The 23,854-nt window shown below is 47.8% G+C and overlaps 3 protein-coding genes across 7 annotated transcripts in view; all 3 read left to right on the forward strand.

Moving 5' to 3' along the window:
* Positions 1-1,360: 1,360 nt before the first annotated feature.
* LOC139807682 (TLC domain-containing protein 5-like) lies at positions 1,361-5,003 on the forward strand. Of its 2 annotated transcripts, none has more exons than XM_071768965.1 (3): positions 1,361-1,539; positions 2,035-2,234; positions 2,841-5,003. In XM_071768965.1, the coding sequence occupies exons 2-3, from the start codon at positions 2,039-2,041 to the stop codon at positions 3,377-3,379; spliced, it is 735 nt and encodes a 244-aa protein (XP_071625066.1). In that variant the 5' UTR covers positions 1,361-1,539; positions 2,035-2,038; the 3' UTR covers positions 3,380-5,003. The 2 variants fall into 2 exon arrangements, with proteins under 2 accessions (XP_071625066.1, XP_071625065.1); XM_071768964.1 differs by having other exon boundaries at positions 1,362-1,539; positions 2,038-2,234.
* LOC139807681 (TLC domain-containing protein 5-like) lies at positions 3,789-12,960 on the forward strand. 2 transcript variants are annotated; one of them, XM_071768962.1, is made up of 3 exons: positions 3,789-3,925; positions 9,194-9,393; positions 9,770-12,960. In XM_071768962.1, exons 1-3 carry the CDS (start codon positions 3,843-3,845, stop codon positions 10,306-10,308), a joined length of 822 nt encoding a protein of 273 aa, XP_071625063.1. In that variant the 5' UTR covers positions 3,789-3,842; the 3' UTR covers positions 10,309-12,960. The 2 variants fall into 2 exon arrangements, with proteins under 2 accessions (XP_071625063.1, XP_071625064.1); XM_071768963.1 differs by lacking the exon at positions 3,789-3,925 and adding an exon at positions 5,093-7,485.
* Positions 12,961-19,520: 6,560 nt separating this feature from the next.
* ARHGEF12 (Rho guanine nucleotide exchange factor 12) overlaps positions 19,521-23,854 on the forward strand; it is a 66,903-nt gene continuing 62,569 nt past the window's right edge. The window contains exons 1-2 of one of the 3 annotated variants that reach the window (XM_071769224.1): positions 19,521-20,192; positions 20,529-20,670. In XM_071769224.1, coding sequence (XP_071625325.1) covers positions 20,639-20,670 — 32 coding nt within the window. In that variant the 5' untranslated portion in view covers positions 19,521-20,192; positions 20,529-20,638. The remainder of the gene's footprint in view (positions 20,193-20,528; positions 20,671-23,854) is intronic. The other 2 variants (XM_071769223.1, XM_071769225.1) reach the window with 2 other exon arrangements.

Genomic DNA, 23,854 nt, shown 5'->3' on the forward strand with positions numbered 1-23,854 from the left:
TACCTGCACATGGGTATTGCAGGGGAGATCAAAGCCAGGCTGGGCCAGGTGTTGTGAAAACACAGCATGAGAGCTGATCTCCTCTGAAAAGTTTATAAACACAGCGACAGGTCTCTCAGATTTATTGATAAACTTGCTCAGAATAGGAAAACAAACACTGGCAGAGAGCTGGTTTCACCAAAAGTTACACTTGGGAGGGAAAGGTCTTCATTCCCCTGCCTCCTAGGAATATTTCCAGGCTATTCCACAGGAGCATCTGACTTCCTCTCTGTTGCCAAAGGCTGGGATGCACATAAATGTACACCTATTAATGAGCAGGAGGGCTGGGAAATTAAGAATATGCTGTCAGTATTTAATTTCTTTCACTGTTGATTCTGCTTTCTCTCCTGTGAGCAGAGTGAGTGGAAGCAGGGAGAACAGGGCTCTCCCTGTGCCTTGCCCTTCCCAGTTTTCCTTGTGGCCTGAAGGAAGACTTGGAGCAATTTGAAGTGGCCAAATGATCCCATCAAGTGCCCTCATAATTCCTGGTGCTCACAGCCTTGGGATTTAGAGTCCTGGCGGGATTAGGACAGACCCTAACACTCCAGTACAATGCCCTCAGCAGCTGAGCTTAAATTCAGCTTCACCTTCACAAATGCCAGCAGGGGGTTGGGTTGTTAGGGACAGAGTCACCTTCAGACAGTTTTTTAAATAAATCAGATACACAGAAATCACATGGCACCCACAGTGAGGTGGCTGCCAGGGCCTGGAGGAAGCACAGCTTTTTCCTGGTTACTCACTGCTGTTTCTGCCCAGCCCTGGTGCTCAGCCCCAGCTCAGCTCCTTGCTCGCTTGCCCTGTTCTGCGTGCTCTGTCACATCTTCCTGCACATCCCTCACCACTCCCTAGCTCTGGACCCAAGCAGTCCCAAACTTTCTGGCTCCTGTCTCAGCCTTTCCTCCTGGCAGTCAGCACAGGAGAACACAAAAGTGGGTGCCTTAAGCCCACCCATCCTCTGTTATCCGAACCCGGGATAAAACTGCAAAGATAACTCCAGGACACTTTTTAAAAAAACAACGGCAGCAGAATAAAATCCCCTCTTCTCCTGCCTGATCCACCTTTATTCTCCACTTTATTCTTCTCCACCGGAGAGAAAAAAAAACGCAGCCAAATCAAACCCCGGGGCTCCTATGGGGCCCTTACAGCCGGGAGGGCTGAGGTTGGGTACCAGAGGTACCAGACCAGCTCCTGTCATTATTTCTCCTCCCTGGTTCCCCCACTGTCCCCCGGCAGCACAACCCTCTCTGCCCCGGGGCACGCAGCTGTGCTGCTCGGATCCCTTTCCGCCTCCGGGGGAGGGAAGCGGGGATGGGGAGAGGAGGAGCAGGGGGGGAGCATCCTCCCTCCCCGGCAGGAGCTGCCCCGGCCCGGGGCGGGGAAGGGAGGGGAAGATAAAAGCCTTTCGGTGCTCTCAGGCACCGCCTCCCAGCCCGGGCAGTCCCGGAGCCCGCAGCCCAGAGAAGGGCAGGTCCCGACGGGGCAGACGGCGGCGAGCAGAGGGTAAGGAGCGGACAGGAGGGCGCCGGGGAGCCTCGGGGCGACCTGAGCTCCGGGAGTGGCTGTTCTGGCCCCTTGCCGGGCTGGGAAATGGGGACCGGGTCCCCTCATCCCCGTGTCCCAACCCCAGAGGTGGGAGACGACGGGGAGTGCTGAGCTGCTTTGGGTTTTGGGTGCTGGGTGCTTGTTTTTATCCCGGGGAGTTTAGGACCTTGGTAACGGGGAGGGGCTTGCAGGGAAAGGGTGCTAAAGGGGGTCCCAGCCCCGTGGGGAGGGGGCATGGTTTGGTTTGGTTTGGTTTGGTGTGGTGTGGTGTGGTGTGGTGTGGTTTGGTTTGGTCGGGTACGTTTTGGTGGTTTGGGGTTGGTTGGTTGTTGCGTTCGGGTTGTTTCTCCCCCCCCCCCCCCCGGGATTTCTAGGGATGGGCTGGGGTGGATCCTGGTTAACAGCCCTTGGTCCAAGGCTGCTGTGCTTGTAAAGCCCTCACTCTCTGCTCAGCAGGATGGTTCCCATCGTTGTCGAGGTGACCTGCAGCCTCGTTGTCTGGCTGTTCCTGTACGCCTGTTGCTGCTGCTGCAACAAACATCGTTCCTACGAGTGGAGCTGTCGCTTGGTCACCCTCCTGCACGGGGTGATCGTCACCTGCCTCTCAGGTTACGTTACTTTCTTGGATGGCCCCTGGCCTCTGACCCATGCAGGTATGTTTGATGTTACCCTGACATGTGTCTGTGTCACACAGTGTGGACATCTCTGGTTTCAGGTGGAATGGGACTGATTGCTTTTTCTGTCTGTTTTTTTATGTGTATGTGTTTGGGGCAGAATTTTGTTTAATTCCCCTGCTTCTTCTCTGGTTCTTACCACTTGTGTTTTTTTTAATTTTTTTTTTTTAATTTATGTACATACTGAAAGTCTTTAGGTTGGCAGCTTGAATTTATTGCAGCATTAGGTGTAGCAGTGTGTTAAGAATATACCACCTGCCCTTCACATCCTTATAGGTGTAATAACCCCTGACATTTGGCTGTTTCCTATTATTAAATCTCAAATAATTCTGCTAGTGATGTCCAGGCTTTTCATCCCTGCTTTCTAAAAGAATGTAAATAAAAAAGGGAACAGAAGTGTGGCAGGATGGGATGGTCTGCTGGGAAGGGAGAGCAGAAACAGTCAAGGTTCCCACGTTGCACTTGCCCCCCAGGGTAAGGCTGGAAAGTAAGGAGAAAAGAGACATACTCACAACCTGTATTACTCCATATTTTAGTATAATATCTTAAATAAGACCCCAGGCTTATGTCTATCTTTCATTTCAGGTTCAGCAAACACATCTCTTCAGATCCATGTGCTCTCCCTGACCTTGGGTTACTTTATCTTTGACCTGGGCTGGTGCCTGTATTTCAAGACAGAAGGGGACCTAATGCTGTTCCATCACACGCTGAGCATCTGTGGCATGATCATGGTGCTGGGGCTTGGGAAGTCAGCTACAGAGGTCAATGCTGTTGTATTTGTCAGTGAAATCACCAACCCCCTGCTCCAGGCTCGCTGGTTTCTGCGGGAAGTGGGGTGTTACCAGAGTGTCCTGGGAGAGGTGGTGGATTTCTTCTTTGTGTTCCTCTTCCTGGTGCTGAGGATCGGGGGAGGAGCCTTCATCATGTATGCAATGGTGACATCCCCTGAGCCCATCTGGCTCCTCAAGGCTGGAGGCTTGGCCATGTATGTGGTGTCTTTGGGGTTCATGGTGGAAATCTGCCGCTTTGCCAGGAGGAAAATGTTGAAAAAATATCGTTCCTGGACAGGACTGAGGAGGATGAATGCACCTGTGAAAACTAATGGGAACTTGACAGCTCATTGATGGGTTGTGGAGGACAATCCCTTGGGCTAGGGGCCTGGCTACTGAAGCCTGTTCCTGTGAAAAGAACTCCTCAAACTGGTCTGGGAGATGTTGACTTGCTGGCCCCAGAGGAGATGCAGCAGCACTAGGAACACAGGAAAACTGACAGAAGAGGGATGTGAGTGGAAATCTGAGGAACCTGGCAAGTCGACTGAACTCTGATTCCCTCACTTAGCCAGCAATGGTGCAGCCTCAAGGAGGCTGACAGATGTCAAACCAGTTCAGTTTGCAAGCAGTAATTGCACTATCTCTGTGTTCCATAAGCATTTTGGAGGCAGACTTGTTTTACAGTGGAGAGCCAGAAAATCAAATCTGAAAAATTCTGTTTCCTGCCAGTGGGACTGGGGAGGGGTGTGACATAGCAAAGATTTGCTGAGCCACCCTTAATCCTGGAGTTGGACAACATGCTTGACTCAGTACTTGGATGAAAGCCTCTGAACAAGATTCAGGTGCTTGCAAGGGTATGGTGGAGTTCTCTTTCGAGAGTGTGAAGTGCTGGTACTTTAGGTAAGGCAGTGTTTTACCTCATTGTTTTTAATGATACATTTCTATAATATCTGCATTCAAGCAGATACTCATCTTGGAGCAGTGTGACTTTTTACTGGGGTTGACTCAGGCCCTTGGAACCAAAAAGCCAAGGAAACAAAAAGCCTTGGAAAAAAAAAAAAGCCAAGAATTAGACTTGTGCCAATGAAGTCCATCAGCAGGTGTTCAATTAGCCTTGGATTTCTTTAAAAAAATACCAGGCATTTTGTGGGTGAGAGATGATAGAGAAGAGCTCTCTCTGACTGCTCTTTCTGTTGTGGGGTCAGCTGATGTACAAGCAGACTGCATGGCTAACAAGTCTGACTGTATTTTCAGGGGTGACAGTAATATTTAGACAGATCTTGGTGTAACGTCTGCTCCATACCAGCAGGTCTCCAGAGTATGAAGTAGTTCTCTTGTTTTCTTTACCTCTCAGAATTGTGTTCTGATATTCCCCCTGGGGTTTTAATGTGAATTTCCCTCTATTTAAACCTGCGGTTCAGTTTTACTCTCCCGTGAAAGCTTTGCTTATGGCTGAGGGGAAAAAAAAAAAAAAAAAAAAAAAGTCCTTGTGTTGCCCTGAGGCTTAGCAAGGTTCATTGCTTTTCCTTCCTGCTTCCAAAGGCCTTGTTTCCAAAGGCTTCATGGAGCTTAGGAGCCTCTGGAACAGCTCATGTGGCTCTTGCTGGAGTGAGGAGGTGTCAGCCCTGCTGCTGGGGTGCAGGAGGAGGAGGCTGTGGGGATGCAGCCCTTTCCTGCCTCTTATCTCCACTGACTTTGGCACTGTTCAGTGCAGATATCTGCCTTGGCTGCCTCTTAGAATAAGGTGTCTGGAGAGATTAAAAGCATGAAAACTCTAATTTGCAGCTGTGGATCCAGGCGAGTTAGCAGGCTTTGGGGAGAGCAGGAGCTTTGCACTCCTGAGCCCTTGCCCAGCACAGCTCTGAGGACCTGGCCTCTTTAGGTAGGAATTCTTGCCAGAGTCACTGTGCTTTTCTGAAAACTTCTATGAGTGATGAGACTTCTAATAAAGTTATGTTCTCTTTTTAAAAAGAAACAATCGCTGTAATGTTGTTTTGTTCTGGGTCACAAGGAGGCAACTGGAAGGGACACTGAGGAAAACAGGCTTGAGGGTAGCCTGGGTGCCAAGGTCAGGAATCACTGGCAAAGCTCTGGCTTCTTCCCTTCATAAAGTTCAGGAAGGAGTGAGCTGTTGGGGAAAACAAGGACAGACCAAGCCAGTGCTCTGGAGCTCAGGCTTGAGGTGTGAAGAACAGATGAAGGTCAGCTGAAGCTCAGATTTGTGACTAATGTACCCATAACCTGCCTTGCTAATGAGTCACATTGGTATCACAAGGGACTCAAGAATGGGCCATTAAATTGATGTGTTAGTCTCAGGGTGACTTAAATTCTGGTCACAGCCTACATCCCAGGTTGCTTTTTTTCCCTCAGTAGCACTGCTGCCTCTCTTCCTGCATTTCATCCTAGAAATGACAGATTCATAAGGCTTGGGTTGCAAGGTGGTTTGTCAACACTATCATTGGAGAAGCAATTGAAAGCATGAGAACACTTTTGGTGTTTTGAGATGTCCTAAGCCTCTGCTGAGTGGCTGTTTCCAGCTGAGAACCTCCTACTGCTGGGCCAGGACTCTGCTGTCTGGAGTGGAGGTGGTCCTGGGCTCAGCTTCCAACAAATTTTTATGACAAGTGTCTGATTTATTTTTTTTTTAATTTGTCAAATACTCTTGAGGGCTTTTTAGTCACAAAAAGCCAGCATCAGTTTGTCACTGAGGAGAGCTATTGGGTTCTTGTGTGTTTTCAGTTCTTGTATATTTCCAGTTTATTTCTGGACAAGAAAGCTCCCTGTGTTGGCAAGTTAATACATTCTGTGAGCCTGTACTGTAATCTTTCCTTAGAATATATACAGAAACCAGAGAGAAGGAATAATGTACTGCTGAGGGAGGGTGTAGTTACACTACACTGAGTAGCAGGGTGCAAATAGCTGGTAGCAGAGGTTCATGTCCTGAGCTGTTTTGCTGAATGCTGCTCATCCTGAGCTCAGCCTGCCTATTTAAATGGCTGACTCTGCACAAAGCAAACAAGAAAATGAGTGTATAAGCTGCACCTAACTTCTGGTACAATCCACTTGGAGTTTATTTAACCTTGCAGCTTATTAGAAGCAAATTTTGCCCACTGTGTGATCTTGGACAAATAATTCCATAACTTGTCTGTATTCTCCCTCAGCCATTAAATGTTCTTTGCCTTGTTAGGGCTTTTGGGTGCTCTCCTGTGACCATCTCTGGTGTTCTGGGTTCTGTGCTATGAGTCAACCATTAGCCCTATAGCTCTCTGTCAATCAACACTGTTCCTTATCCCAAGCTAAATATTAGAACAGCTCCATCTGGGGTGTTATTGAGGCTTTGGAGGGGTTTTGTTGCAAAGGTGGAGGAAAGCAAAGTGCAACTTAAGATCTGTCAGAGAAGCAAAGGCATTATAAATGCCAGTGTGGATGTCACGCTGAAATGGCTGAAAGGTGAGGATCTTGTAGCAACTGGAAAAGCAAGGTAGAATCCCAGTTGAAAACAGGCTTATTAACAAGTGCTGGAAGAGGCTGGACAAGCCACTCCTACCATCTATATTTCAAAAGGTAAAATTTGCCAAGATGAAGGGGAAAAAAAACTATTTCTGGGTGTGAGAGATTGTTTTGATTGCAACTTATGAAAGGACTAAGTGTGTTGGTTGGAGGAACATTTTGTTTTTTGTCAGCTACTTTTGGTGTCCTGCCTCAGCCCTGGGTTTTGTTACTCTTGTGTATGTAGATGAAGTGAGGAAAAAAGAAAATATACAGTTTAGCACTGAGTGCTTGTAGTGAGAAAAAATTGTTAGGCTTTGTAACTGCTGCATAATGATGGCAGAGAGGGTGTGTTTAGGGTTCTGTGCTTTCCCAGCTCTGTGCTGCTTTTCCTTTTGGAAACTCTGTGCTGCCCCTGATGCTCAACCCCCCAGGGTTTACCTGGAACCCGGTTGCTGTCCCGACGCAGTTTGCCAAGCTCTGCAAAAGAGTCTGCTCACATCAGGCCCTGCTTGGGTGTGAGGGAACTCATCCCACGTCTGCCTGGAGCTGTGTGATTATCCGTGGGACACGAGATGCTTGGAACCGGGTCCTGGCTGCCTGGGACCCATTTCCTCTGCCCGCGGGCTAAAACGCTGCTCCGTGGATGTGTGTGTGCCCGACGGGGCAAAAAAACCAACCTCTCGGGCATGGCCAGGTGGGGAGGGTCTGGGTTCAGAGAGCCCAACGAGCCCGAGAAGCCGGGGACGCTGAGCCCCGGCGGTCCCGCATCTCCCGGCCGGCGGGAGGAGGGATGCGGTGCGGGGCCGGTCGGGAGCTCCGGAGCTTTCCCCCCCTCCCTTTCCCGCAGCCCTTGCCGTCCCTCCTCCCCGCCACCAGGTGCCCCTCGGCCGCCACCGCCGCTTCCTCTTCCCGGGCGCCGGGGGAGCGGCGGAGGCACCGGTTCGGCCCCAGCAGCCGCGGTTCGGCAGGTGGGTGAGCGGAGCCGGGGGGCTGCGGGAACCGGGGGGTTGCGGGAACCGGGGGGGTAAGGGCCGAGTGTTCCCCCCGGCAGAGCTGCGGCAGCCGCCGGGGAGGAGCGGGGCCGGGAGGCGCGGAGGGAGCGGTGCTGGTTCGGCGGCGGCCCGAAGGGAGCGGGGTGGGAGGGCCGGGATGGGCTGGAGCCCGGTGGGCTGTGTCTGTGGTTTCAGGCTCTCCTCCATTTTATCGTTTGTAAAAGAAAAAAAACCCAAAATCCAAAAACAAAAAAACAAAACAAAAAAAAAAAAAACAAAAAAAAAAACAAAACAAAAAAACAACCTAAAAAAAGCCCACAACAAACCACCCCAAACAAACAAACAAACAAAAGGCAAAAAAAACACAAAAAAACCACCACCAAAACCGACAGAGGAAATAACGGTGCTTTGCTGGAGGTGCTCATCTGGTTTCTAATCCCATTTGCAGAGAGTGGAGCTGTTCTGGACTAGCTTTTTACAGACATGTAATTATTGTAGTGCCTATTTTCATCCACAACCCAATTGCTACTGGTGGTACAAATAATAATACAATTACTCCTGGTTTTAGCAGCTATTGCCCTTTCCAGTGTGTAGGGATACAGCCATAATACACAGGTGTGATAGATGTTGTATATACTAAAATCAAATGCTGAGCTTTGATGTGCAGTTGAAAGGTAACCCTCATCTTTCTTTCCAGGGATTGTAGAAGCATTTTTTCGTGAGTAGGTGTGGAAAACACCCCAAAATATTTGAAAGGTCATTCCTTTTCCTTCTAGCAGGCTTCTTCAGCTGCTCAATCCCTTTTGTCATGTGAGAATTTTTCTTGCTTTATCTGCCCTGGCTCTGAATCTGCATGGACCTTGGGAACCCGGGCTGTCAATGGAGGCACCTGGTCACAGCAGTTAATCACATCCTTATTTTATTTCCCCATGTTTCTGAGGCCATTATGCCCTAATGGTTTTGTTTGCTCAGCTTCCTAAGTCTGCTTGCAACAGGCTGAACAGGAAGGTTGGGCACTGCAACTCTGACTCCTTGTCAGGTGCAGTCCTTATGGTGTGTTCCCCAGCCCTGGGTGTGAATCCCACGAGCTGGTCATCAGGTACCAGAAGGACCAGTGGTGCTTTTGCTGTTGCACAACTGGAAACTGGCATAGCCCAGAGTGTGATTCAGCTGCTTTTGATGCATTTCTCTCGATGCTCAGGAGTGGTGAGACATGTTTAATAGAGAGGTACTATGAATATGAACAAAGTATGGGCACCAGAGTGTTACATATTGGAGGAGGGGCTTTTAGAGACAAGAGCAGTGTCCTCTACAGATGTTTGTGCACTGTAATTTTGTTCTGGGAATTGTCTTCTGCTTGTTTGAGAGGTTCTGTACTGCGCAGGGATATGAGGGATGGTGTGTGAAAGAAGTACTAAAAAAAATCTTTATGGGCATAGCTTCTGATCCTTTTGTGTCAAAAAGATTTGGAGGTCTTGACACCAGAAAGGATGACATGAATTCTGCAGTTAAGAGCTCAGTGGTTTTCACTCCTCTCAAATTGCAGAACAAGGAGCCCAGTGGATGTGTGGGGCAGGGTGGGAGCCACGCAGGGTGCTTACTGCTGAAATGCTGCCCTGGGTTGTGCTAACAGTGCTAAAAGCTGGACCTTCTGATACATTCTGTCTTCCTGTTGCTGTGCCAGCATGCTGTTCATCCTGCCTCTGAGGGTAGCCTGCAGCCTGCTTGCCTGGCTCTCCCTCTACGCTTGGTTCTGCCACCGCTACAAGCACCGGAATTACGAATGGAGCTGCAGGCTGGTCACCCTGACCCATGGCATCCTTGCTACCTGTCTCTCTGCTTACATTGGCTTTATTGATGGTCCCTGGCCTCTGAGTCACCCAGGTAAGGAATCCATGTTGTCATCTGCAAGTCTTTTCCTACCACCTCAGTATCCAGCCCACTTGAGCAATGGTGATCGGAGTAATTTCTGAGCTGCTTTGTGATGGAGAGTGCTAGAGCACTGGAGAGACTGGTACTATATTTTGCTAGTGTAATGGCCCTCCCCAGCTGCACTCTGGCAGTGTGTGTGATCACATTGTGTGGCTGTTATGTGTGTGCAGCTGTTAGACCAACAGCTATAGTACTGGGACTTGTCTGACTTCTCCAGCTGAGCACAAGCCTGCCAAACACTGAAGGTGAATACTCCATCCTTGTCTCAGATCCTGTCTGCTTGTTGTCTCTGTGTTTTGAAGCCTTGCCTGGTCTCTTTGTGTTTCAGGATCACCAAACACAACTCTTCAGGTGCACGGGCTGTGCCTTAGCTTGGGCTACTTCCTCTTTGACCTCTGCTGGTGTGTGTACTTCCAGGCAGAGGGGGCCCTGATGCTGGCCCATCACCTGGTCAGCATCGTGGGCATCACAGCATCCCTGGTGCTGGGAGAGTCAGCTGCAGAGGTCAATGCTGTCATCTTTGGTAGTGAGATCACAAACCCACTGCTTCAAGCCCGCTGGTTCCTGAAGGAGCTGGGATGTTACCAGAGTTTCACGGGAGACGTGGTGGATTTCTTCTTTGTGGTCCTCTTCACCGGTGTGCGGATCGGAGTGGGGGCCTGGCTGATGTACTGTGAGCTTGCTTCTCCCAAACCCAGGTGGTACATTAAGCTGGGAGGTGTCATCATGTATGTAGTCTCCTGGGTTTTCATGGTCAGCATCTGTCGCTTCGCCAGGAGGAAGAGCATGAAGAAATATCATGCCTGGAGGAGTCGGAGGAGGGAGGAGTTGGACTTGAAAACTAATGGGCACCTGAAAACCCACTGACTGGATGCTGAGTAAAGACTTCCTCGAGCTCACTATCTGGCAAGAAGGGGATCGTGCCTGAAATGCCACTCTTGGGAGAGGAGCCAACACACGTTAGCAATTCTGGAGCCAAATTTATCCCTGGCGTAACTCCACTGAAATCCATGGAGCTATGCCACTGATTCATTGGACCTGCAGTGTTTGGCCTGGCAGAGGCTGGCTCGGTGTGTATGTAAGCATATTCTAAATGATATGAGTGAAAGAAGGGCTAATTTTAGACTAAACACAACTAGTCCAGGTGTAAATAATAATGTCAGTAGCTAACTCCTTCAGCACTGGTAGAATCTTGGAGGAGAGGAGAAAATAACATTAGATCTTCATTTTCAGTGTCTAGGCAGCTAGAGTGACTCTTCATGCTGTTAGGAAGAAGCATGCTCTAGTGTTTCATCAGAGTTGGGATTCCTGGCTCTTCCACCAACTCGTTATGTGACCTTGGGCAAGTCATGTAACTCTAATTCTGTGCCTAATATCCCCATCTGTGAGTTGGGGGTGATGGAGTTGAGCCATCTGTGTTATGCACTTTCAGATCTTTACTTGAGAGGTGCTATATAAATGCAAAATGATGGTTGTTACCTGCACTTTGCTCATTATTCCTGTGTTTCCTTTGGGAGGAAGGATTTTGGTGGTTGAGCTAGAGTGTGACTCTAAGAAGAACATTATTTTAAGTAGGTTGTTGTTTCGAACCCTTCTTAATTCCTTTTAATAACTTATTTAATAGGAACTTATTTTTTAGCAGTGTCCAGAAGGTCTCATCAGCACTGGCACCTTGCAGGACTGGGTGCTCTGTGGATGCACCCAAAGACACAGCCACTCAATGGGAAACACTTCTGACTTCTCCCCTCTTCTTAAGCCCTTACAGGTAAAACTCCACCCACCCCCTCCAAATACTCCTTTTAGCTCCTCCTTGAGTCACCCACACTCTCCTTTATGAGAAGCCCCACCAGGACTCACCACTAAGTGGTTTTCTGGCTGGTGGAGCAAGCCCTGAATTGGCTGCAGGATGCCCAGATTCCCTCTGCTCTCCTTCCTGGCCCAAATGCAGGCAGAGTGAGGAGCCAGGCTGAGACCAAACAGTGTGCTTTGAGATCAGGGCTTTTTGGAGCAAAAAAAGTGAACCTGACCAGGAGAAAAAAAAAAGAAAAAGTTATCTGGTCCCATTTGCAAAGCAAAAGAGTCCCCAGTTGGCAGCTTCTGGTGTTTATTTCACTGTCAGTTCTTAAGCTATGTTCCATTATTAATGCTGACATTATTATTTTAAATTTTTTGAGCCTCAGCCCCAGACCTCCAGTGCAGCTCAGGTGCCAGCTGTGCTGGGAGTCTTGCCTCTTGCAGCCAAAGAGCTGGAGAGCCCAAAACATTTCAGCTTAGCAGAGCCAACTGATGGGTGAGCTGATCCTGAAAAGGAAACTTGGATCATTCAGCACAGGGACAGACTATGGAGCCTTGAAAGGAGACAAGAAAGGGCTAGCTGGGGCTTGCTGCTTCTTTCCCAGAAGAACATTTCCCATGTTGGGCATGTCAAGGAGCCTCTTTGCCTCAGCTTACCCACTTTAATAAAGTGGGGACAGTATTACCTACCTCGTGGGGTGTTTTCATTTAACACTAAACCACCTTTGAATGCTTCCTGGTCTGTGCCAGGCTGTGCTGTATAAAGGCAAAATGTTGCTGCTTTGGAGTGAAGAAGCACTTTTCACCATCAGTGCTTTGTCACCTGAACATGGCACTTCCCAGCATCTTCCTTGCTTTTCCAAAGCAGGAGTCTAGGGTGTTTTTCAGCAGTGCTTGTGGGTAGGAGTTAAAAGGAGTAAACTGGACATATCTGTCAAGATCAGCCACGCTGCTGCTGCTTCAGGTGGACTCCCAGGTTAAAAAGGTGTCTGCTGGGTTTTTCCTAGGAAGGACTGGAGCCAAAAGAGTTTCAGCAGCCAGCCTGACCAGGGAATAAGGGCTTTCAGCAGCAAGTCAAGAAATGTAGGTGAAAAGAGGCTCTTCATTTCCCAGTGCAGGTGTTGACTTGCCCACCAAGAAGGGTTTCCTGAGCAGTGCTGGTGATTTGGACTCTGACCTCTGAGGTTTGGTGTGCAGCTGAATGCATGGCTGCAGCCTTTCTGGAGGGGACAAAGGGTGCCAGTGACTGCAGGTATCTGTGAAACACCTTTGGGTGCAGATGTTTTGAAAAGTAAAGTGAGCAAAAGTAAAGCATTAATGGCTGAGTGGTCCCCTTTGAACTGAGGGGAAACTTGGCTGGAAGAAGCAGAGCAAAATGCTGAGGCTTCAGAAGTTAAAGGAGTACCAGAAAACAAAAAAGCAATTAGGAAAAGCTTTAGGAGGCAGAGCTAGCAACCATGTCTCAGAGCAGGCCCATCCTGTGGGCCTCAGCATAGAATCACAGACCCAGAAGAAGTAGGACTTGGAAGATCTGGAGCCCATGGTTGGTGGTTGGGACCTGTCCATAGTGGCTAAAGGAATTGTAAAAGGGAACTGCAGAACTAGTGTGAAATAATAACTTGTGTCTGAATTACTGTGTAATAGCAACTAATGTTCCACCAGTGAATGGTGTAGATGCTTTGTATTATGTTTTCTAAAATAAAGATTATTTAATTATACGAGGAATTTGTTTTCTCTCAGTGGCTGCAGTTCTTAAGCTTTGGTGTGTATTGCTGGATGGGTTGGCATTGCCAATGTAAATGAAGTGGGTCAGTGGGTCCTTTTTAGGGGCTGAGCTAACAACTTGGACAGCTTTCACCATTATAACTTCTTAGACATTTTAACAGGCACAGAAACCCCTCTTCTTTCCAAGGCTGTTGTGTGGAGTATTCAGTTGTTTTGGTGTCTGCTAATAGGTATTTTCAGGCTATTGATTAGCTGAACAGGGTGCATTTATTCCATAGATTTTTGGTTTTTTCCCCCAGGCCTTTAATGAACTTAACCTCAAGCAAGTCACGAAGCAAAATGTTTTCTTTGTTTTCTGTGCCCTGTATTCTAAAGGAGAAGGTTCTCAGGTGTTTCCACACCATGGACCTCCAGTTCTTTTCATTCATAAATTAAACATTGTTGCCTTGGAATTTCCCCATTGGAAAGTCAGATAGGAAGAGGATATGTTTTAGCATTATTGACTTTTGCTTGTGTGGCTTTACTTGCAGCTGCAGAGATGAACCCAAGTCAGCCCTGTGCAAAGGTGCAGATTAAGTCTGGGGTTTGAGTGGTGCTACAGCTGTGCCAGCTGTGGGGTTATTGCCTTTGTACTGGGGAGCTGCCCTCATTTAGAGAGACAGAGAAATTGCAGGGCTGTGCAGCTGCTGGGAGCTGTGTATATATCATGTTCTGTTCATGTCCCAGAGCTCCCTGGGCATGGCCATAAAATCTATGAGAGATGTGGGCTGCCAGGAGGATGTGCAGGGCTCAGGGGTTTCTTTTACCCTCCAGGTGGTAGCTGAGCACTGGAAAAGGTACCAATGAACAGAACAACAGCTTGGTCAGGTAGTGCAGAAAGTTGTACACTCTTCTTGAAAGCTCTGATTGAAAGGATGCTCCTAAAAATGAGAGGAAAACGTTTCTTTGAGTGATATTTTCAGGGACTGCAATAAGAGACCTAGGCACCAACAAGAAGTTCTTTGAACCAGCATCCATAGAGACCCAGAACAGAAAAAAAATCTGTCTTTATGGTCTGTACCAGCAGCTCTGGAACTCTGTGTAGCAGAGCCATGCTCAGGAAAGATGAGTTGTGTTGGTAAGGAATAGCTGCTCTGCCTTGCTTCTGGGCTCAGCATTTTGCCAATGATCCAGCATGCTGAAAGTCTGTTCTCTATAAATAGTTAAGCCAATTTAGTTGTTTGGATGTAACCCTTAAACCTACCTCAAAAGCCTCCAGTGCTGGGGAGCAGCTGTGTAGCCTTGAGCTCTCTAGAGATGCTGAATGGTCTTGGGGACTGCAATAATTTATGCTGGGGATTTGTTTAAACTCTGAGGTTGTCCAGAAGCAGAGAAGAAAAGTCCAGCAGCATTCTGCAGCTTTGTTTTAGAGATGGAAGTGTCTTACAAATTTCATATCTCCAGGGCTGACATTGCCTTAAAGTCAATGGGCAAACGTGCTTTGATTGTGAAAGGTGAATTCTGACCTCTGTCCTCAATTAATTTCATTTAAAAAAAAAATCTTCCCACTCTTTCTTCTAAAGCTATGCTCCTGATGCTTGCAGCCTTTGTATAGCTTGGCTGTAACTAAAATAACATGTCTGCTGCTATTTCCAAAGAAATCAGATTTCAGAGATGGAAAGAGAATTACTCAGCATTGGCTTTGCATTCATTAAGTGATTTCTGGGCAAGGAACAACTCTTTTGGTGAGCTCAATATAGCAGCACTTTGCTCTTTCAAAGTCAGATTCATCATGTGCTGCAGTAAATCCCTGTAAGAGGAGGTGTTGGCCTGTGCTGGCTTTGTCTTGTTTCCCTCAGGTTTCAGGGGGAGTTTTGCAGCTGGGGAGTTGGCAACATAAGAAAAGTACTCCAAGAAGGAACTGAACAGATCAAGGTGTATGGAAAAGCTTTTTCCAATGAAGAAGGGTTTGCCCATAGTTAATTTCCTAGGGGAAGGAGAAAGTGTCAGTTTCTGTGGGTCTCCAAAGTGTTGGTTTCCAGAACCAGTGTTACCTTGTTGTTTGAATTGTGTATTCTGTTCAGTGTCACTGATAATCCTCAAATAATGGTGATGAGAAACATTGTATTGCTCCATTTCTTTAGATTTTCCCCTAATGACAAATACTTTTCAATGTCTGTCTCCAATCAGAGGTCACTGATTCAAGCAGGAAGAAGGAAACTCAGGAGAAAACCTGCAGCAGGTTTGGCTGTCCTTACAAAGCTTGCTGCCTTAGTTTTGCTGATATGGAAAGCAAGCTTGGTGCTATAAAAATGCTTACTGTGATGTGGATTATCCAGGTTTAGGAACTGTAAGAAGCTGTCCCAGTAGCAGCTCTGATAGATTAGGCTATCTGGGTCTCAACAGAGTCAGCACAGCATTGCCTTTGTCTCCAAGTGACTTAATACAGACCAGCCCTGTATGCATTTCCAGTATTTCCAGTAAACTGGATGCAGAACAAGCTGCCTGTCTGTAGGAAGCAATTCATGTGTCTGTTTGAAGGTCTGAGATGGTTAAAGGCTTTGAAATTGCATGGTACTGTGGAGGACAGCACCGGGTCATGGGGGTTTTTTCCAGATTAGAGTTGCATCTGGACATCCATTGGGTCAGTCATGTTTCTGAAGCAGGTTCCATCCATTATTGGTATCATTGCTATCTTCAGCTCCCTCAAAAATACAATCTCAGCAAATAACAAAATCCCAGACACGTTCTCAGCTGGCTCAGAAGAATCTCTGGTAAATTTAAATAACAATTCAAAATACTGCTGCATCGTAGCACTGGTTTTAAATTGATTACTTGTAGGTAGCAGAAGTTAAAAATCTCTTTATCCAGGTAATTTTGATGATGGAGGTCAGCAAAACTCAGCTAATAGCCCATCATGTCAGACTTACAGCAGAGTTTTACAGAGCTGTCTCTTACTTGAGGGCTGCAGGAGATGCTTTGCTCTCACAGATAAGTTGCTGATTATCCTATCTGAAATAGGAATTTTTTTTTTCTGAAGGAAAAATTATTATAATCACCCTTTTATTTTTCCAATTTGCAGTACACCAGCTAGCAGAAGGCAGGCAGGGTGATAAATCTGGCATCAGGGATGCTGATTCCCTGCCTGTCTTTACTCGGAACCCAGAGCGGTCCAAACCCTGAGCAGCCCACCCCATCGGACCCCTGAGCCGGTCCGGGTGCAGCAAGCAGAGCACCCCAAAGCTGAGATGGCTTTGAAATCTTTATTTCAGAAAGGGTCCGAGGTGCAGGGTCCGCAGCAGGAACCTGGGACGGGAGCTGCCATCCCAGAACCTCCCAGCAGAGGGCGACAGCAGCTCGGGGAGCTGCGGCTGGACCTGGAAACCGGGTTTGAAGTTTTTTTTGGTTTTTTGTTTTGTTTTGTTTTTTGTGTTGTTTTTTTGCTTTTTTTTTCGAAAAGAGCCTCGGTGAAAGCTTTCACTGTACCCCTGACTTTCAGGGGTTCTGTGGAAGGCCCCTCCAAGGATCTGTCACTTTTGTGGCAACCTTTCATTCGAGGCCAAGTGAGGAGCTGCGATTTATAGGAGTCAATTTAATTCACTTTCAGGGTCCTCCTGACTTGAATCCCCCTGGTTCTGGACTGTAGAAACCAGGCTGCTGGGGATACTGACCTGGAGGTATGGATTGGTGAGGTTAATAAGCTAGTTTCTCTAGCATCTCTGTCTGTGTGATGGTACTACATGTAAATTCAGGTTAAGCAACGACTTTAGAGCTACCAAACCCAAATAAATATCTATTGAAATTGGTACCACACAGTGTAATTGCTTACTGATTTCCCCACCCTGGGTTTCACACCGTAAAGCTGCCCAGGCAGAAGTATCATGTATAAGCATCCATATTCACACAAGGATGCAATCAACTCCCTCAAAATAATAATAATAATTAAAAAAAAATCTGTATTTGCAGGAAAGAGAAGCAGTTATGGCTTCAGAGCCTACTTCTGAATTGCTTTATTAGTGCTTTTTCTTTTTAATTGTTGCATTAAACATGAAAATGTGGATGCAGCCCATTATGAGCAAGAGTTAATCTACTGAACCATGTGATGTAAAGGTTTCTGCTTCTTTTTTGTCAGTGGTAATTTTGTGGGATGCTTCTTTTGACAAATACTGAGCAAACTTTTGGCAATGTTAATCATTGTCACTCCACTGAATTTTACATCAATTTAATGCTTTGGGGGATGAGTTTCCTGCTCGTTCACATATTTTTTTTTAGGTTTTCCTCCAGCTAATTCTTATTGTTCTTATGTTATCGTGCACAATAAAATATAATTAAAGTAATAAAAAAGGATTGAGGCTGCATATGCAAATGCTGAGCCTGCCATGAAGCAGAAGGTCTCCCAGGAGCCTTCCTCTCTCCAAGCACAGTACTTGATGTTGCCTAAGTTAAAGCAAGAAGGGATTTATTGCAGAGGAGATGGAATAAAGAGATAAACAAAAAACATAGAGGTGTTCAGTCACTCCACTGCACTGACCAGGTACTGCACACAGCTGCAGAATGAGAGGCAGTGCTGGCTTCATGTCTTGCACTCCCCCCCTTTGGGTTTTTTCCCTCAAGCCTCTGTCTGTCTCAAAAGGAAACCAAAAGAGGAAGTGTAAATGTCCTGTGTATGGATGGCAAGCATCATCTAGAAAATGATTTCATCCCACGCTTCCCCTCTTTGGGCTGAACTTCTGCAAAACAACAAATTCTTCAGACTATCAAACAGTCCCTGGGTTTCCTGATTTATCCTCACTGTGCTCCAAGGAGGAAAAAAGTTGTGTTGTAGAGCAGCAGGGTCCTGAATACAGCTTCAACCAAGGTATTGCCCTGCATGCTTAATGATGCACCCTGATTTTCCAGAAGTCTCTTTTCCAGACCCTTTCCAAGTCGACCATCTGGGACTCTGAAGAACTATATCAAGGTAAGATTAATTAGAGGGAAGAAGGATCGTGTCCTTTAGGATTAGCTCATAAGATTATTTTGGTTTGTTGGCATTTGGTAGGAAAAACTGATGTTCCTCTGTGCTGGGAGGCCAGGGATATAATAAATAATGCCTGCCCCTCCTGGCAATGGGGCTGTCCTGCTTTCCATCCCACCTCTGTGCTCCTCATTAACTTAAATTCCTGGCAACATGAAACACAGTAGCATGGAAGGTTCCTGAACTTTATGTAGATGTTATTCCTAGGTGTTTGAGAGGGCCTGACTGAAATCTTTGGCAACAAACAAGATTTTGGGATTAGGTGATACACCTCGAACTGGGTTTCTGGTCTGTTACAGTCTGCTTCTGCTGTTCATACATGAACAAAACTGCTGCTGAAATACAGGTAGAGCTGAGGCTGACACTTCTCCCTCAAATTGTGTTTTATGGGTGTAAATGGCAGGGAGTTACTGGAGTGTTCCAGCAAGGAGAGTTGAAAAGTGTTGAAAGGTGGCTGTCCAAGTGTTCTGTATTTGGTACGCACAGTCTGTCGCTCACCCTTTTGTATTCGAGGGAAATTTTAGCTTTAAAAAATGGGAGGAGGAACAGGCTGTTTGAGGAAGGTCGATCGAGCTCTGTGCAGGCAGGGGTCAGCTCTGGTTCTCATCTTGGATTTTTGTTGCGAGAAAAATTCCTAACGAAACGTGCCGGGGGAATGCGGGGAACAAGAGATGGGACCCAGAGCTAGGAAAGGTCTGGGGGTGAAGGGTTCAGCCAGTGCCTCTTTGGGGCTCCAGAACCGCGCAGCTCCTGGCACCTTCCCGTTCCAATTCCCTATTTGCTTTCTCTTCCGAGTTCCCTCCCTGTCACATTTTCCACGGCGCAGATGGAGGCAGGGACGCTCCCTACCCCCGAGAGTTGGTTGGCGAGAGAAAACAGGGGAGCGGGCTGGGAGGAGGATGCGGAGCTCTGGGATGGAGGATGCGGAGCTCTGGGATGGAGGATGCGGAGCTCCGGGATGGAGGATGTGGAGCTCTGGGATGGAGGATGCGGAGCTCCGGGATGGAGGATGTGGAGCTCTGGGATGGAGGATGCGGAGCTCCGGGATGGAGGATGTGGAGCTCTGGGATGGAGGATGCAGAGCTCCGGGATGGAGGATGTGGAGCTCCGGGATGGAGGATGTGGAGCTCCGGGATGGAGGATGTGGAGCTCTGGGATGGAGGATGTGGAGCTCCGGCATGGAGGATGTGGAGCTCTGGGATGGAGGATGCGGAACTCCGGGATGGAGGATGCGGAGCTCTGGGATGGAGAATGCGGGGCTCCGGGATGGATGGGGGAACCTTTTCCGCATCCATCGGGCAGAACAGAGGAAGAACAACTGTTCATAAGTCGCCATGGGAAGGAAGCAAGAGGCCGGCGCAGCCTCGAGGAGGAGCCCCTTTCCTGCGCCGAACGGGGAAGGAGAAAAATCCCCGGCAGCCCGCAGATCCACACGGACAACCCGGGGAAAGGAAGGAAGGGAGGGAGGAAGGAAGGGGCGGATCGTGGGACCGCCCCGACGGGAGGGAAGGGCGGCGGAGTGGGCGGAGCGGCGGCGGAAGGATCCGTCGGGAGGGGCGGGCGTGAGGCGGCCCGGAGGTCGGAGCCCCCCCGAGAACCACCGGAGGGAGGGGCGAAGGCACAGGCGGTCCGGTCCGACTCGACCCGGTTCAGCTCAGGTTCCGGTGCGAAGCGCCGCTCCCGTTTCGTAGCAGCGCAACCAAACCGGAACCGGGCCGAGAAGAGCGAAGCGAAGCGGCGGCAGGAGCGGGCCGCGCCGTCGGAGCTCATCGCGGGACTTTGCCCCGAACCGGGCCGGCACCGAGACGCAAGCAGGGCGGGTCTCAGCGGCTGAGCGGACCGGAACCTCTCCGGGCAGGCCGAACCGACTCTCCCCTCCACCCCTCGATCTCGGGACAGGAGGAGCGGCGGGGCATGGACGTGCGGGCCTAAAGGCGGCGGCGGGGCGGCCGCCCCTTCCCGACCCCCCTGCGGGAGAGCCGTGGGGCGGGGGGTCGGGGCGGGCCGGCAGCGGGACATGGGCCCCTGCACCGCGGCTTTCGGGACACCGACAGCCGGCGGGACCAAACCCCCGCTCCCCGCGGGGCCGAGGCCGTGAAGAGCGGCGGGGAGCGGGCACCCCCCTGCCGGGACCCAGCCGGGGACGCGGGGCCTGCGGGGCCCGGGCAGCCCCGCTCCCATCTCCCCAGGTTTTCCCGGGGAGGTTTCCCCTTCTCCGCGCTGGAGCTCCGGACCGGTGAGGATTGGTTTGCTTCGGAAGAATTTTTTTATTATTATTTTTCTCGGAACGCGTTACTTTTCCCCCTTCTTCCTCGGGTCTAAGGGGGAAAAAACTTCTTTGTTGTTTTTCCTTTTTATTTTGGAGGGGGGGAGGTTTTTTTCCTTTTTTTTTTTTTTTTTTTTTTTGTTTTTTTGTTTTTAACATTCCCCACGCCCCACTTCCGTGGTCTGGATATTCTGGGTGACTTGCAAGAAGAGTTTTGGAATTGTTTTGGAGTTTTTTTTTTTAATTTTTCATTATTATTTCTTGCCCTTGAACTGAATTTGTCCTCTGTGCATGCCTCTTCTGAAGCAAGGCTGGATCCTGAACGTCGGTGCATGTGGGGGCCAAAGCCTTGTTAATATTCCTGCAGTAATAGTAAAATGTAAATTGGATAATACGACTTCTTGCCAAAGGCTCCAATGAGTGGCACACAGTCCACAATCACGGACAGGTCAGTATAAAATGAGATTTTTATTTTTTTTTTTTTTAATTTTTTTTTTTCCTGGAGTTTGGATGTTCCCAGAGGTTGTTGCTTTGTGTTGTGACTTTGGTGACAGTGTGACAGATGGGATCAGAAAAGCGGGATTAAATCTGAGTTTCTGGGAATCAGGATGTACCTGGAGTGACAGACTGTCAAGGCAACTGGGTTAACGTTGAAACTGGAGTATTTCAAGTCCAACAGCTTCCAAGCCTGTAAGAACCAGGGTCTGTAATTTAATTTCCAAGGTGTGTTGGTGCTGGGAGGAACACCAAAAGGAATCCTTCCTGCCAGAAGTTAAAGCAGGAAAGTGACAAAAGTTTAGGGTAGAGCTCGAATCTGAAACCACACAGAGGTTGCACTTGGTTCTCTTCAGGTCAAGCAATTGTAGCCTTCCAAAGAGAGGTCACTTCAGGTGAGGGCAGGAAGGCTGGGTTGAGGAGCAGGAATGTCTGCTGGTGTCTGCACTGCCTTAGCTGTAATCAGTTCCTTGCTTTGGATACCTGCTCAGGCCCCTGGGCTTCTCTGCAGGTGCTGCTCTGGATGTTTCATTAGCACTCTGGGATCCTCTTGCTTGTTCTGGGCTGTTTCAGAGGCAGGGGAAAAAAAAAAAAAAAAGTATTTTCTATTGTGAGAAAAAAACCATCAAGTTGGAGACCTCTAACATGCTTCTTTTTTTTTTTTTTTTTTTTTTTTTTTTTTTTTAAGTGAAATGCTTGCAAGCTGAAAAAACAACTTTTTTTTGTTATGCTTTTTATTATAATCTCCTTTATTTGGTGGTTAAGGCAGGAATGTGTGTGACAAAAGCCTCTCTGCATAGGACTGTCAGGACCAAGACAAGCAGTCCTGGCACAGGAGAAACAGAGGTGGGACAGATGCTTTGGGGTGCCTGGGATCACCTTTTAGACTCCAGGTGTGGGCAGGAAAGGGTGAGTGTGGTTGTCACTTAGGCCTTGTCTTAACTCCACAAGTCTCAGCAACCAGGTCAGTGGCTGAGCTGTATGTGTGACTGTACTGTGAGCTGTTCATGGAGTACTAAGTCATTGAAATGAGCTCTGGATGTTTGTACTAGCACAGTGGGTGACAAAACTCTTAGGTTTTTTTTTTCCTCTTTAGCAGTGCATGAGATATTGCTGAGTTGCAGGATATTTTTCTTCTAGACAAGACAGTGACAATAAAAAGATGACATCTCTGGTTTTGTTAGTATTTTGTTACACACTTAAGAGTGTGTGTTTCAGGCAGGTTGCAAGATATCAAAAGGAATGACAGCATTTTCATACCAAGAAGCATCAGAGTGCTGCATGGAAAGGAAAAGCACGAGGGCAGGGAATTGAATTTACTTGTTAGTAAAACAAAATACTTTCCATTATTGAATTGGAAGAGCCAAATTGAAAATGTAGCAGAGACAAGAAATATGTCTCATTTCCTTTTGCTTTCAGTCATGTCAGGAGGATGTTTCTGTTTGGTCTTCCATTAAGGTTCTGGTTCAAAAGACTTTTTAATGTCAGGTAAGCAGCTGTCTCCACAACCCTGGCAGTCAGAGCTTTCCAGCAGCAGAGCTGTGTCTTGGCTGGGGGCATGCAGGGAACCAGGGCCTCTCCTTACCACTCCTTTTCACCACTGTCCTGAAGGAACCCCAAACCTGGGGGTGTGCAGGGCATCCAGTTGTTGTGGCCCATTTATTCCCTGGCTGAGTTTTTTGGCAGAGCACTGGATGTGGTGGTGGTGGTGTGTGGTCCTTTTTATCTACAGCGTTGTGCTGGATCTGGAGGGGGATTTTTTTCAGTCACTGTGGTCTTAGCACTGGTGAAAAGCTTGCTTTCCCATTAGGCCCCAGAAGCCTCTGTATTGCCTCCTTAATTTGGGCTTTTAAGCTTGGAATGCAAAGCAGGTGCAATATAAATAAGCTTGATGCTTCTAGTGTCATGAGGTCCACATGTTATAAAGTATTTGACATGTTCAGTTCTCTCCATGTTTCTATATGGATAAATTTCATAAAGACTCCTATTTTCCTTTTTGTGATGTCAGTGTCTGACATTTGCCATTCCCACTCAGCTACTCAGCAGCTGAAGAAATGTGTGAAGGTTGCTAGCAGTAAAAAAAAGATTGTTTTAATGTAGCACTTCAGATTTAGAAAAACCTAAGCAAAAAGTGGCCCAGGATCACCATCGTGCCTTGCATTACTTCTGATGGTATGAGAGAGTCAGGACTTAAAGCAGTGAAATTGACTTCCCTTTATTTATTTCAGGGTGTTTTTACTTTGTCAGCTGCTTCTTTTCATAATCCTAGTGCCCAGTGGACCATATCAAGTAATTAATCTTCAGCCTTATTGCTCTGCCACTTTATGTTTGTAAACATTTACACCCTCTTAATTTAATCCTCTCCTAGCTATGCTGTATTTGTTTAGAGGCCTCCTAAGGTGGCATTTATCTTGCTTAACTTAATAAATCTTTGGGGTAGACATCTCTATCTGAGCTCTTCATCTCAAATGCCTTCATGGCAGTGGGAAAAAGTTGGCACATTTAGGGGACCACTTCTTATCCTTAAGTAAGTGTCTAAACCAGCTCAGGTAAATGACAAAATGCTGCCTTCTCTCCATCTCTGGATTTGGGAGAAATCTGCCTTACCTTTTAGCCTGAAGATAGCTGATTTTATTCTCCCTCAAATTCCTCTCCAGTTCCCAGTTAAGTTAAATTTTTGGTACTGGCTGCTGGTTTGGGCTGTCAGTGTGGGGATTTTCAGAGGAGATTGGACTCCAGGGATCAGGTAAGGTCAGCTCGGGGACCCTCTTGGGAGGGTTTAGCTGGGCAGAGTATGTTCCAGGAGGTTTTTTCCTGTTCCTCCTCTGAGGCTGCACATTTGCTGGCCCAGGCACAGCAGTGCTGGCTTTGGGCGTTGCTCTGTTCTGCAGTTTGTGGCAGGGGACACATGGCTGAGTGAGATAAGGCTTTTATTCTTTGCAAGGACATACTGGGGCTGGGATGAAATTCAGCCATTTGCAGGCTCTGGTTTGGCCACGAAAGGAGGCTCAGAACTCTGCTGCATCCTGTTATGGCACTAAAGAAACATTTGCATGCCATTAATTTTATTTCTTAATTTATTTGGGTCTCGTAGTTAACTGTATTTTTCTTCCTGTAACCATTCCAAACGTGCTGCA

The sequence above is a fragment of the Heliangelus exortis genome, chromosome 26 (assembly GCF_036169615.1).
Source record: "Heliangelus exortis chromosome 26, bHelExo1.hap1, whole genome shotgun sequence".
Taxonomy (NCBI): domain Eukaryota; kingdom Metazoa; phylum Chordata; class Aves; order Apodiformes; family Trochilidae; genus Heliangelus; species Heliangelus exortis.

What these genes read in the sequence shown, in the direction of transcription:
- LOC139807681 (XM_071768962.1), top strand. Translation starts at nt 3,843, where the DNA reads ATGAAAGCCTCTGAACAAGATTCAGGTGCTTGCAAGGGTATGGTGGAG. An exon ending in GTGAAGTGCTGGTACTTTAG is followed by an intron (nt 3,926 to 9,193) that starts GTAAGGCAGTGT and finishes TTGCTGTGCCAG; the next exon opens with CATGCTGTTCATCCTGCCTC. An exon ending in CTGGCCTCTGAGTCACCCAG is followed by an intron (nt 9,394 to 9,769) that starts GTAAGGAATCCA and finishes TTTGTGTTTCAG; the next exon opens with GATCACCAAACACAACTCTT.
- LOC139807682 (XM_071768965.1), top strand. Translation starts at nt 2,039, where the DNA reads ATGGTTCCCATCGTTGTCGAGGTGACCTGCAGCCTCGTTGTCTGGCTG. An exon ending in CTGGCCTCTGACCCATGCAG is followed by an intron (nt 2,235 to 2,840) that starts GTATGTTTGATG and finishes CTTTCATTTCAG; the next exon opens with GTTCAGCAAACACATCTCTT.